This window comes from Gallinula chloropus, assembly GCF_964237585.1.
Source record: "Gallinula chloropus genome assembly, chromosome: 2".
Lineage (NCBI taxonomy): Eukaryota > Metazoa > Chordata > Aves > Gruiformes > Rallidae > Gallinula > Gallinula chloropus.
In genome coordinates this window covers 124,613,555-124,628,428 of record NC_140086.1, presented here as the reverse complement: position 1 = coordinate 124,628,428, position 14,874 = coordinate 124,613,555, and the positions used below count along the sequence as shown (strand labels likewise).

General features: G+C 36.8%; 1 protein-coding gene across 1 annotated transcript in view; it reads left to right on the top strand.

Annotated features, from left to right (window-relative positions):
* Positions 1-14,874, top strand: part of KCNH8 (potassium voltage-gated channel subfamily H member 8) — a gene marked incomplete at both ends in the record, with an annotated part of 185,729 nt that overhangs the window by 108,218 nt on the left and 62,637 nt on the right. The window contains 2 exons of the mRNA XM_084280066.1: positions 1,454-1,611; positions 6,856-7,063. Of these exons, the coding sequence (XP_084136192.1) occupies positions 1,454-1,611; positions 6,856-7,063 (366 nt within the window). The remainder of the gene's footprint in view (positions 1-1,453; positions 1,612-6,855; positions 7,064-14,874) is intronic.

Below are 14,874 nucleotides of genomic sequence, written 5' to 3'. Positions count from 1 at the left end.
CATCTTCTATACCTTCATTCTGCTGGTGGACAAGAGGCTAGATTTCACTTGTGGGTGTTTCATTTGGCATTTGTACACCCCCTTCCTCAGAGGCAGTAGGAAAAATCTGTTTGGGCAGCAAACATTTCCCAAACATCTTCACTCTCCCCGGTGTACATTGTGTGGAGCCAGCCCCCAGCTGCTGCTGCCACCTCCTTACAAGAGTAGTGTGTAGAAGAGACAGCTGAAGGTATATTTTGTGCATCGTCTAGCAGATAGTCAGTGCAGCCATTGCTGCCATAGAGGCAGAGGGCACAGGGAATGCAGTTGCCTCCCTGTAACAATAATAGTCCACTAGATTACAAATAATGCAAATGGCAAGTCTATTACACACTGGACTAACATCTAGAAAGTTGCCTCTCATAAGTTTGATATTAAAGAATGTCCTCTGGCTTTCATCTGCCAAGACCATCACCCCGCAGTTGTTATTTTTTAATGAGGAAAAAGTCAATCACACTGAATGTCTTTATAGCACTTGGGATCACTTCTTTCCTTTTTATGAGATGGTCTTCAACATGAGGCATTAGAATTTGTAAGGTAGCAGGCTAATTATCTTGCTGTAAAATTCCAGCTTTGATGGTTGGCTGTGCTCTTCTCTGACATTGTAAAATTATACAACTAGTTCTCACCAATGTTGGTAGAAACTGGGTGCATAGCTTGAGGACAGATTATAGTCTTTGTCTTGTAGGACATGAAAATAATTGAGACTCTTGTCAAGATACAAGCTTTCCTTTGAATGTTAATGTGTTTTGGCAAGACATGTCAAAACTCTATCTCAAATTCAAACTCAAATTCAAAGACATTTATCCTGGAATGTTAGATAGGAACATATAAAACACACAAGCCAACAAGTAATTCATATCACTCTTTTGATCTCAGCCATAGCCCAAAAGCCTTTTTTTTTTGTACATGAGTTCAGCACTTTTCCATTGAGAAACAAATTATTATCCTTGAGTATGACATTTGTGCTGAACAATTATCACTAAAAGAAAGTTTCAATTACACATTTAAAATAAAGTAATTAATTATTTTAAATAAAGTCATTATCTTTTTTTATCTTAAAGATAGGTTTCATGCACAACAATCATACCTTTATTTTTCAGTAAGAAAAATACTGTACTAGTATTTGGCACTGTTTAATAGGCAATGTGGCTTGTGGGTTTTTTTTAATACAAGCTCCTTTTGAAGTTTTAAATGTTTTAAATATACTTTTTACTCCTGACAAAGAATACCTTTGTGCATCAATAGGTTGAACTATATGTATGTGGTATATTTCATTTGTTTCCATATTAGATTCTTCATCTGATTTTTTCCATACATAAGAAAAGTAATCAGTGTTATGGTAGATTCCTGGTGTTATCCCCAGGAATCAGGAAATCGCTGTCTCTGATTCTGTTCATTCTTTGTCAAGCAGATATTATTTTAAATTTCCGAACAACATATGTCAGCAAGTCTGGCCAAGTTATATTTGAAGCAAGATCTATTTGTATCCACTACGTGACTACCTGGTTTATAATTGATTTAATTGCTGCACTTCCTTTTGATCTTCTTTATGCTTTCAACGTCACTGTGGTAAGTGCTAACCTGTCTTTGTTCTTTGTTCAAGAGGGATTGCATGGGTGATTTATTTCCAGATCTGGAGACTAAGACACATTGGTGTCTCTTTCAGCTTTGTAGTATATTTTCACAACAGATGCTGAAGGACGGAATGCAATGTAGTTGTACATGTTGATTAAAAGACTGAGTGCTGAAGTGGTCATTCATTATGATAAAAGACACTTATGCACCCTTTTTTTATTCAATTATTCTTACTCTATAGACAGTGCACCTATGTTAACTTCATTTTTACTTTCTATACTCAAATACAATTTGAGAGCTTCTACACTCTCACGCTGCATAAATTCAATCCTTAACTTTTCAAGACTCATAGTTACTGTGTTAAAATAAACCATTATTACCGTCGGTATGGTCAGCATTCTCTACTCAGCCAGAAAACTTCTATTTCTTTAACTCTGGGCACTCTAGTGCAAAAATTATAGCATCATCACTAATTTTTTTTGTGTTATAACATCTATTACTTACAATATTCAGCAACTGGCTTTGACTTCAACTCATATTTTTTTAGTAATACAATGAGAAAGTTCTTAAGCTGCCTTGAAAAATCTGTGGGTCTAATGGCTGATGATGTCACAGTCATGATGAGTCATGTTTATATTGGTTTACTTATGCTAAAACAAAGGTGTTTTCTTCTCAGAGCTCTGTTAGATTTACTAGGGTAAGAATCTACTAAGCAAAAATACAACAAACAAACACCCCAAAACCCACAAATATATCCTCCACATCTGAATGAGAAATTTTAATTTTAGAAAAGAATGTTGGCAGAGATTTCTCAATTTTGTGGATCTTTCACATAAGAGATTTAGTCTTTTAACCTGTGTACTTTATAATTCTCAGAATTTTGATCTTTTATGAACAGATGCACTCATGATCATTGTCATTAGATGTGAGTTACAGACAGCTACACAGATGATAGGATAGACACATATCAGACAAAACAGAAAAACACTAGTCAGGAAGCCTCACATGCAAGATATCATGTTTGATTTTATCATTTACTTCCATTTTTTTCAATCATCTTCCTTTTCACTCTGTAAAAAAAAGCATAAATCTCATGTTAGTACAGTAGCTTTCAAAACAAGAATAACTGTTCTTTTTATAACCTGTGGGTAATCTATTTAAATACCCTACTATCTCAGATTTTCCTTTACGCTAAAAGCAAACAACCAGCATAACTGTGTTAGTTTAATTTCCTCTAAGAATTCTTCATTGAATGAACTAGATCTGGTTCCTTCAAGAAGAAAATTAAAAATCCCCAAATTGTTGGTTTTTTTTTTTTTTCCATTTGGAGCTTGATATATTTTCTTTACTGAAATCTAGAAAGGAAAATATTACTCAATTTAAATTTTAACAATTAATTTTCAGAATAGTAGAAACTGCTACTACAATATGATTAATATGAATCTCCTGTCTGTTCTACTTTTTTTTTTTTTACCTAATATGATCACTAATACAGTGACTAAAAATATGCAGGGACACTGAAAAGTTCCTCTACTAGTAGTGGATCCTTAATGAGATAATTAATGATAGATTATGTCCCTACACTAAGCCCCAGATAATAAATGATACATAACCATGTTGATCTCAAAATTAACATTCATGGACAAGTGTAGCTCCTTGAATGCTCCAACCTTGCTAAATGTTTTTGCAAGGTCCAACCTATTTCCTTCATTTGCTTTGGCCAAACTTTGCTAGCTAGCTCGTATATGGTAAAGACAAATACACAGTGGAGAGTCAACCTTCTCTTCCATCTGGTAATTGAGAGCGAATCCAGAATTTGGGAGTCTGAACCCTGTGTTCACTCCAGCAAACTTAATAATCTTGTTGTTTATACGATTCCTCAGTGGAACACAGTGCTTCACTATTTCATACTTCCCTTCATGGTAAGACATGGCACCTGTTAATATAATCCTCAAGGTAACAATGACTATCACCTGTTTGAAGACTGGGGGGAGGTGTTAATCACATTCCATGGTTTTCAGACTTCATGATTTAATAAGCCATTTCCTCATGTCTGTTCTCAGATTTTCACTCCATCGACTCTCAGATGTTGCCTCAACAGAACGGTGAGAAGGGGCATCAGGGAGCATCTCACTCCTTTGCTGTTCAGGCCCCGGCACAAAGGCCAAACCTTTAGGGATGCTCTAAATTCTGCAAGCTATAGGTATAGTGCCATACATACCTATGTATGTATGGCACATAAATATCATCCTCCAGTTGGACGTTTGTGGATTTAGAGTGCATGAAAAAGCTGTGGAGTCTCTTGGCATCCTTGGAGATATTTCAAAAGAAAAAAAGTAAAACTATATGAGTTGGGTCTACTGCCTTTACACCTTAAAGATATTCTCTCCTACCACTAAATGGGTGATTCTTTGGAGATCTGAGCCCTCAGGCATGTTCCTGCCTAACCTCAGTGCCCACTGAGACCCAGATCCCTCCTTCCTTGTATTCATCTGACATAAAGGATCCCTTAATCTGTGGAAATGTGGTGGTGTGAAATGCTGCCAAAGTAAAAAACAGGCCACTAAACACCAGTTAAAATGATTGAATTTGGTCCTCTGAGTAACTATTGGTGGTTATAGAGCAAAAATATAGCTTTTTGAGGAAAATCAACTAACCAAGCAGACAAAAAAGATTAAAGATCCCTACGACTGGTCATTTCTTAAAATGTATCATGTTTCCTCATTAATTCCTTTTTGCCATATGAGATGATTATTCCAAGCAGAGAATTTTGTAATTAGATTGAAGTAACTGTTTTTCTCAGTACTTCTCAGCACTGTATTACGATAATCGTTTTAGATAAAATTATGCCTATCATTTTGACAGAAAAAGGTTAACCGAGCTAGTCTAAAATGATTAACCAAACAGAAAATTTAGATGGTTTTATATCTTTGGGCAGAGCAAAATCTACGCAGCCACAAGTGCTGACTCCTCATTTTGTCTTTCTAAATTTGTGACACTGAAGAGAAAGCTGCCTGATGGCATTTCAGGTCTTCCAATGACAGATTAGGCACTATACAAGAAGAGTGTTTGGCATGACTAATGAGAAAACTCAGAGCAATTACGTATGATTAATTGCACTGTGTTCAAATTTATGTAGAAATTATTTTGAAACGAGCAGTATTTAGGCCTTAAAAAGGAAACATGTCTGCAGGTTAAAAATATTTTTATGATATCTTACTTGTTTATTTTATTTTTATATCAGTGTTCTGTAACTTAATAAAAGTGGTCAGAATTTAGTCATGAGTGATAACTGGTAGGGTACACTTATTGTTACAGCCATTTTGAAATTTCATATTTGTAAGAATCTAATAAAAAGTAATTTAACCCAAGTTGTCATTATTTGGTTTTGGTGTGGTAGAACACAGGCACACACATAAAGATGAACATTCCAATGTGAAGGTCATAGGACATTTACAATCACTGTATATATCTGTTTATGTAGTGCTACAACACCTTGGAAAACTAGTCATGAGTAGGGACCTGTTTATGTTAAGAGTGCAACAGAACCACATTTGGTTCCAACAAACTGATGAAAGAGAAGAAAAAGAGACTTTGGGAAATGAATCACTACAGAAAAAGAGGCAGTTGGTATAGTGGCATGGCATTCAATTAGAATAATTACATTTTAATTGTTGTATGATTGTATTAATACAAACAAGGCAATTCCTTCAAATGTTTTAGTCTTTTGCCCTAGACTTGCAGATATCCTTGTGCTTAAGAAAACAGACATCATTAATTTCATTGACTCATTGTAGATGATATAAGATGGATAAAAGAAATGCAAGAGAAGACACTGTAATTGTTTGTATGCTCTGTCAGGTCTTATTTCAAACAGCAGCAAACTTCAGATTATTTCAAATAAGTGTCATGTTTTTGTTAATTCTCTTTTTTTTTCCCCAGCTATGTGCATGAGAAAAAATGTAAAGTTTCTTAAAAAAAAAAAAAAGGACAGTGAATGCTGCATGAAGAAGCTCATGGGGAAATTACTTATGGTCTATCAAAACTGTAGTAGCAGATAAAAAGAATAGTAGCAGATATTTTGTTTTCTTTTTTACAGGTTTAATTCCTCAAAGTGGAATAAAATCAATGAATCATTAAGTCTTCATTAATAAATCTAAAATGCCCCATTTTATAGAATGTTTCAGTCAACCTGGACCTAGGTGTTAGTGAATGCACACCTATAGGATTAAGAATTCAGATTCTGTTTTGGTAACAGAAACAGAAAAGCTTAGTTTCAGGTTATTCTGGATTCAGAAAAGCAGAAAGATGTTGATCCAGCTGTGTTTTTAGACTGTCTTTTCAGAGAGCTCATTACTGTGCTCTGGGAAGGCTGTAGGAAACTTGTCAAGGTTGATGTTATTTTTCTAGCTGATCCATGTATCCTGTATTCAGTCAGGTACCTAGTAGGCATTAGTCCTAATGTCTTGTTAGTGAAAGAGGATAAAAAAATCTAACTGTCAATGAAAATTAAGCTAATTAAATATATGAGCTCCTAATCTACATATTGTTTGCTAACTACCCAACAGCTGAAATATAATCCAAGTATATTCTATGAAAAACAGGGAGCTGTGCGTGCTCTGGTGTGGATGAAGGTTGGAGGATGTTCTGGAGAGGATAAATTCATCCAGAGATTATACACTGCTGCATCTCCTCAAGTGACAGGAGCCTATATACTCATAAACTGATGGATACTTAGGGTGCTGAGCAGATCAGGTGTTGCTTTTGGCACATACACTTGAAGGACAATGATCTGAAAATCATTATGTGCTTGAAGAGGTTTCTTTTGTGATTTCATATTGGAATCAAATTAACATTGGTCAGTTTAACAATTATATTTCTCCTCTAGAACAGGGAAGGATCCATTTTTGCACAAATACAATCTTTTATGTTAAATCTTAAAGAAGACTGCAGGGAAAAAAAAGATCTTTCTATATTTCAAGTTTGTTTGGTAAATCAGAAATAGTAAATATATATTTACACAGCAAAAGTAAACACTTTGGGTTTTTTTTAATGATCATCTTAGCTGTTCTCTGCTATCTTAAGATTTAGTTTGAGTATAAGGGGCAGTTGTGTAACTGAATGGAATGGACAAAAATTCATTGAGCTTTAAAAGATGATGTTCCTTTCATTGAAACAAGACAACTGTGTGATAGAAGCCAACTGCTGACAAGTTGTTTTCTCTCCCTGTTCTCCTAGGTTTCCCTTGTCCACCTCCTAAAGACAGTGAGGTTGCTCCGCCTCTTGCGCCTCCTTCAGAAGTTGGATCGTTATTCCCAGCACAGCACAATTGTTCTCACGCTTCTCATGTCCATGTTTGCCTTGCTTGCTCATTGGATGGCCTGCATTTGGTATGTCATAGGGAAAAGGGAGATGGAACAGAATAATCCCCTGACCTGGGACATAGGTAAGTTCTTCTTTCCACCATATACAGATACATATACACACATGTTACATATAGAATGATAGAATGCATTAGGTTGGAAGTGGACCTTTAAAGGTCATCTAGTCCAAGCCCCCTGCAGTAAGCAGGGACATCTTCACTAAATCAGGTCACTCAGAGCCCCCACATATGCATATGTGCATGTATAAATATACAAAACTACATGTATAAGTCACTGAATGTTTCTTCTTTTCTTTTTTAATTTTATACAATTGTTTAGTGCTGTTTGTAGAGAAAAGGAAGAGATCAGTGCTTTGAATTTCAGGTCAGTTTGAAAATGATGGTTAAATTGGCAAGAAAATGAGTAAAGTAGAAAACAACAGTATTTTTAAGAGTGATTCAGTTATTGGGAAATTGATGATCTGGATAGAAAAAGGCTATATAGAGTGTGTAGAAGAGAAGACAAGAAAGCTCATCTGATCTTTGCAAATTAGACAAATTCTTCAACAGAGACATTCCCTTGAGTGTGCTGATTATTGCATACTACACGTTTAAACAGATATGCACTGAAATGCCTTCAAGTTAAAAACTCCCACTGGAAATAGTGTCTAGCTGGTTTACAGGCTTTTCTCTTTCACCCAACAGACAAGGTGTTTATCAGTGGAGAGTAGGCTTTGGAATGCACAAATTTGATCCAATGTTTAGTTTCTACCCCAGCCTTCACCCTGATTTCATTAAGTGTTCACATTGACAGTTCAGATTAAAAAAAAGAAGACAAACAACACACCTCTTCCATTTTTGGTTTAAGGTTTATTATTATTTCTAAGGATTGTACCATGTGTGGTGGTACAAAGGGAAGCCAATATACCTTGTATAGGTGCTGTGCACTTGTACACTGTTGAAGGTGTGTTGATGCTTAGTGCAACAGCTTCATGTCTTCCCACGTATGTTGTTCTGGCTTTACTGTAGAGGTGCATTTCTTTTGCTGTCTTTCTCAGATGCCATATCAGTATCAAACATATTTTTGTCCTTTCTCTTTCTGGTTCTTTGTTTTCTATCTCTTAAATTCTACTTATATTTACTCTTAGCCTAAATCTGTTAGGTGTTCACTGAAGTAGGAAAGGAAACATGGCTAGAAATAAAATTAACTGGAAGACAGAAGCACTGCTAGTTTTCTTTATGCTGTTAGATGCTAAAATTACAATTAAAAAGCATATGAATAATGTAGAATATTAAGTTATCTGTGAGAGGGAGAGAATGCACCTGTGTCTGTCATAAACAAAAAGGTATCTAGTGGTGAGACAGAGTTTTCCAAAAGAAAAAAAAACATTTAGTGGGAGAAATAATGCAAACACCTGTCACCAAGGGCTCAATGACATGCATTCAAACTGCAGCATGCCCTATTCTTGTCTTCTTTAACTTCTTCCTCCTATCTTAACTCCATTATCCTCTATCTGAATATCATCTAATAATGATAAGTCTGAAGGAAAACTGACAAGTATGTTAAGGGTGCCTGACCTCCGCTGAAGTGAGGATGCTGGGTCAGGAAGAGGAAAAGAAAGTCCAGCAAATACATCTCTTCAGTTTGTCAATAGGTTACTGAAAGCTTTGTGGAGTCTTTTTATTTTTCTGCTTAGTTGTTTATTTCTCCTTCTCTTTGTAAACCAGGTCTGTGACCTGCTGCTGAACTCCTCATAGAGTGCAAACCTCTCACAGAAAAGACTGCAGCTGTAGGGGAGAATATACAAAGAAAGCTCACTGTGCACAAATTGGTCCAATACTGCTAGCAGAAAAACAAATCCAGATAATAATAATAATAAAAAAAGAAGAGTCTCTCTGGTGGGAAGTCCCTATGAAGACATATTGTCAGTTTATGTAGGCCACAAATGATAGCTGCTTTCAAAGTATTCTATTGCAGTCCCAGTGATGAGGATGGGCTGCATCGATGCTCCCCAGGTGGGCCTGCTGGCAGAGCTCCCTGTGCAGCCTATCCCTCTCTCTTTTCCCTGAGCCAAGGATGCATTCAGGAAGTTCTCTTCTTACTCCCTGGGGCTCTTGACATTTACTGCTAGGAAAACATTAACTTTCACCCGTCAGTTTTGTCCCCTCTTGGGCAATGCAAGTAATAAGCAAATGTCCCAATAGCCTCATTAGAACAAATCCCAGTTTAACTAAAACAGAGCCATTACACAGAAGTCCCATTTGTGTCTGTGAAGAGTGTTGTATCTGGGTCAGCGAGCACTGATCATCTTCTAGCAGGATTCCTAGGCAGGAACTGCTCCTTAAAAGCCTCTCACCACTGGCTTATCTCAACATGGCCTTCCCCAGATAACTGCAGGCCACATACCTCCCCACTGGATGGGCCAAAGCACTTAGTAGTGGTCTGTACCCTTAAGCTTTATCCTCCTACCTGGCAAAAGGGCTTCTTCGCTGTTGAGCTTACAGCCTGACTTTTCTTTCAGATTTTTTTTTTCCAAAAGTGTTGTTTTGAATTTTTGCCTGGAAAGCTGTTCTACCATCTTCATGGATAGTCACTAAAGTGTTTGGATGCCAGAAATGTATAATAAAAACTATATTGCGGTGACTCTTGCAAAGCTAATATAGACGTTAGTTCTGTATCTGTCAGGATGGTTATTTCTCTCTAGCACGACGTTAAATACTTTATGGCTTTGGGGATTTGGGGCGGGGGGGGGGGGGCATTTTTATTATTATTCTTTTTAAGGGAAACAGTTTTAAAATGCTAAAGTATTAAAAGCTGGTTTTACAAAAAAGACCTCATAAAACTCCAAATACCTGGCATGAAGCCATTATTTTACACTTCAGTGCTGGTGAAATTTCTGTTTAAGTTTAGGTGTCACTATTCAACTTCTTCAATCAGAGCAAATGCTATTGCTCTCCACATGCAAACTATTTGCTAGTGAAACTTTGCACAGTGAAGTTACATTTTGGCCCTGTATATGCTACAATTTTTGCTACTCTAGTGATACAAAGTTGATTATAATTAGCTAGCCTTTCTTTTCAGCTTAAGAAAACTTTGAATGACCTGTCCACTACACTGTACAGCATCCCTCCAGGCAATATGTTGAGGTATGTAGGTATGATTTAGGGTATGAATGATTAAGTGAAGTGAGATCTGGAGATCAGATCACAAACAAATAATGCACACAGGAGAAATCTTGCTTTAGGGTGTAATAAAAATAGTGTTATTGTAAGATACCGAGGATATTCTCTACAAAGGCCTCGACTGGAAACTTTTGTACAGTTTGGAAAGCATGTAAAAGAGATTTCTTACTTCAGGCAAAGCAGTGGAGTATGATCCTTAGTCTTTTATTTACAGCTTTAAGTTTTTAAACTTTTGATTTTATGACCTTAAATCCAAAACTGCAGACTCGTGTTTCCAAAAATAGATCTTACACAAAATTTATTTCAGGCATTAGGAGGCTTTCTAGTTGGCAGCATTAAAAAATACATTGCAAAATATAAATTCATATACTTTTTTAATAAAGGAAATGTGCCTCTCCCTTCAATGTATGCTTTTTATTCTCACTGCAGTGTCTTAGGGTTGTCTGCCTGAAGAACTAAGACTCTGGGTATGGATGCTGCAGTGCCTACAGCAGCTGAAATACAGGGAAAGGTTTGTTCTACGAAAAGAAAGGCATACCAAGAATGAAGAGACAACTTTGTTTTTTATGTTTGCTTCTATTTTAGGGGCAGAGGGAGATAAAAGCTTTTAGCAATGTCCTTACTCCATTTAGTGTTTCCTCAGAAAGCCTGCTACACAGATTTCCAGACCAAGGTTTTGCTAATGCTTAAAGCAAACATTTTAAAGCTGCAGCACTGTTAGTGTAATAATTTGGACCTTGCTGTGCTATCAGATATGCACCATAGCCCAGATCTCACAACACTGACTTTAGTGGGAGTTGCATTTCCTTCCACGCATCTATTTCTCTGGCTAATTTAAATAAATGAGGTGCTTAATTTGCATTGGGATTGGGGCAATGGGAGTGATAAAATTCTCCCTATGAAAATACCCAGAACACAAAAAAGTGTATTTGCTTTGTTCTTGCTGGGCCTAATTGTTTTTATTCAAAAATTTATTTCATCTTTTGTCCTTATTCAGACAACATTATCACTGAAAATTACTTAAAATCATTGTTACATTCAGAAATTTAGCTATGTGGTTGCAAAATGAGAATGATGTGCTGTCTGGGAATATTATTTATGAACTGTTATCACATGGTGGCACTTGGACATTTAATAGTGTAGTACAGTGTTAAAATCTGAATCTTTTGCTTAGTTCTAGTACTGCTGTTTTAACTGATTAAATAAGGTATTTAGAAGACATGCAGTATGGGCACTATTTTCAGGTGCTAGTAACCTTTACCTCTGCAAGTTGTCCCATCTCAGGAAAAAATTCTTCCACATGCAGCACCTTGACTCTAACATCTGATAAAAACATGACTCCTGGACTGGCCATTCCCACCCACCCAAGACAGTAGTACACCCCTCGTCCTGCTTTTCCCTTCTAGCTTTTTTTAATCTTTTCACCTTGTTACCCTCATTTGTTCTCTTTGGTGATACAGTTGTTTTCCTGAGACACAGCATGATTTTCAGCAAGCTGTAAAAAGAAGATTAATTTTCTGTTAGCTGACACAGAGTAGATGTTAGACCGTGTTGAGGTTCCTGGCTGATTCTACTACTCTAATTCCATTTACTTCAATGCATTGCCTCTCATTTCTGTAGGTTTAACTGGTATCAGATGTAGGCATAGGTTGCTTATTTGCTGTCTGCTGTCTTGAATTAGTATATACTGAGATATGCTGCTTCAAGTTCTTATCAAATATGAGAAAGGATTTTTCGATCTCTCTCTACAGGAAACAGACAATATTGAAAATGTTTCCTGTTGCTAAAGGCATTCATTCTGTGAGAAGTGTATGAGCTGTTGAAACTCAGCTCTCTTGAGTGTAGTGAGGAGATTAGGAGAAGGCCAAGAGTCAAGATGCTGGTTGCTTTAGATAGTCAAAACTGTCAGGTATAATTTGTGTCCTTGTCTTGAAAAAAAATTCATTCCCGTCCAGCAGAAATTAATCTGAAACTTTTTATTAGTCCACCCACTTACAGCATTCTGATTATGGGGAGTTGTTATCAAAACAAAATAAAAAAAACAAACAAGCAAAAAAAACTTCAAAAAAATTCCAACCTGCTCTTACAGAAAATAAAGTGTACATGTTTACTTTGGAAAAAGATTTAATAGCAGGTCTAAAAAAATATTCTTCAGCTATTTAAATCTTTATTTCAATAAAATATCATCTCTTTTTCTATTAGTTTTGTAATTTAAAGCATTTCTGAAAACAAGAACTCGATCATGACTGTCCTTCACTTGCTCTGTAATAGCAAACTTGCCCACACAGACTTTGTTTTTCACACACTTACAGTCAGAGCTTTTAAAAGGACTCGGATGCCTGGCTCCCAGTGAAGGATTTATACCCTGAATTAGCTCTCAGGGCAATGGGTGGCCCGCTTAGGTGCTGAATAAGGTGCACAGCATCTGAGTGGAACCAGTAGGAAATGTTTAAAATTGGGTTGTGCCTTTGGTACCTTTCACCCAGGGTTTATATGTTTTGCTTTGGGCTGCAGGGAAGTTACAAACCATTTTCACAGATGATGAAAGGACATGTATGTACCACATAATGGAATTTAACATTGAAATCCATCAGATAATGTTGATCCAAGCTGGTAAATAACAAATGCTGAGCGTCCTAAAATTTTACTTGTGTTTGCTCAGTGTTGCAACTGTGCTAGTAAGCATTGCCCCTTTCTGCAGCAGTTCACGCACTCCTCTGAGCCTGCACAAGTTGCTTGGGGTTGTCTCCATCCAGAGCAAAGTTTTGAAGTACATCATTCTGGTGAAAAATAAGATGAAGACACTTATTTGTTTTGATAACAGAAGGAAGGAGAGGCATTGTTACTGAATTTCACTTCTCTTCAGCATGGTGTTCAGACACTGGAACTTCTGTCTAAGGTATGGAAAATACAAGGCAAATCTCTGCAAGAGAGCATCGTATCCTGGTGTATAGGTTACTTCATTTGGCATTCTTTATGGGCAGCTATCTTCTTTGACTTCTGGGATTTCAACACCGCCAGCATTCAGATGAAGCCAGAGATGTAGTCTTGCACTCTCCAAGGCAGAGGGGATCAGAAATCTGAAGTCTTTTGTGTTTCTTTTTACCAGCAAGGTATTAAATGGAATGACACTCCACATACACACCCTTTTGCAATTACATTTTGTAGAGCTATACACTGGTGAGTGAGTGAGAGGAGAAGAACAAGAGTTCACAACCTTCTTCCCCATTGAGGAGGAAGGGTCTACTTTTGAACATTCTGATATTCCCAATTTCAATTTATTCCTAGCAATATTTGTAACCAGGGACTTAACAAATGGAATGTAAACTATGAAACCTGAGATTCTGTATGATCACAGATCTCCGGGTACTGGGGTGATCAGGTAGATCAGCAAACGAAAGACATTGGGTAAAACTCTAATGCTCAGTTTTTTCAACACAGGTGATGTGTTTGGTGCATGCAGGTATGTGTGCCTTTTTCTAGATACCAGACCTACCTTCTGGAGTTTGAGTCCGGACCTATGACAAAACAGCTTCTAGAAATTTCAAGAAGTGTTCAGCTTCTTAAGAGCTAGTAGTAATGAACTACAACCGGAGTCTTGGGAAAGACTGGATCTGGCACCTGCCCTGGCACTGCCAGTCAGGCAGCGAGGTTCAGCGAGGTTCAGCCCAGGTCCCCATCACCCCCTGTCTGTTTTGATCATGTCTGCCAAGGGTGGGAACAGCAGCTCGGTTAGGTTTTTTGCATTGGTAGATCTAAGTGGCTCCTCTTCACTGCCAGAAAGAGTGCTTGTAAATTTCCAAGGCCCTGGGCCAAGAAAATTGTGTTCTACTATAAAATATTGGTCTAGTTTTACTGCTCCAATCACACACATCCATTAGGTCAGATTTGGCATGTGTAGATTTATGAAACCTTGCAGGGGAGGAAAGAACTTCATGCTTACTAAATTGCACAAGACTTCATTCACTAGCCATGATCAACTGTTGATTTCAGTCTGTCATTTCTGGACCTGAATGTTTGATTTTAGTCTCTCTTTCAGTCTGCTTCATTATGTTTTTATTATCTGTTTTCTTAATTTTTTTGTCATTGCCAATGACAGAACTTGTTACTTTGCAACTATGTGCCTTTCTGGTTTCTAAGAGGCAACTTTAAGAAAAAGAATTAAAAAACATATGATTGCATTATGCATGAGTGCTGACATCTTCAATGTAGTAAAATTAATTATAATGCTTTGTTGACCTGGAGTATCGGTATTGAAAGTCCATTGTTGTGTGGAATATACCTACCTGTGTACTCACCTGTCTATCTGGTATGGGGACTCAGCCTACTAGTTTGGGTTATTTCTTGCAGCATTTGCATAAAATAGTTATCTCCTGGACTTTCATCCACTAATAATAAATAGGAATAAAGTACATTAATATTAATTTGAAAGTATGAAACTTCAAAGCATTCATCTCAAAAATAATTACAGACAGACTTGTTACATTGTGCATCCTTTGGAAAAGACAAGGACATACCACAGTACTGCAGCATTTCACAGTCTGAAGTATTCTCAAGCTTTTGAAAAAGAAATTTTAAACTTCAGGACAATTCCTTACTCTAAAAAGTTTTAAATATTTTCAGTGGGTTTTTTAATCCTTTTGAATTTTACTTCTGAGTAAAAATAGCACTTTTATTGTACACACAATGTGTACATTTTCTATGAATTAATG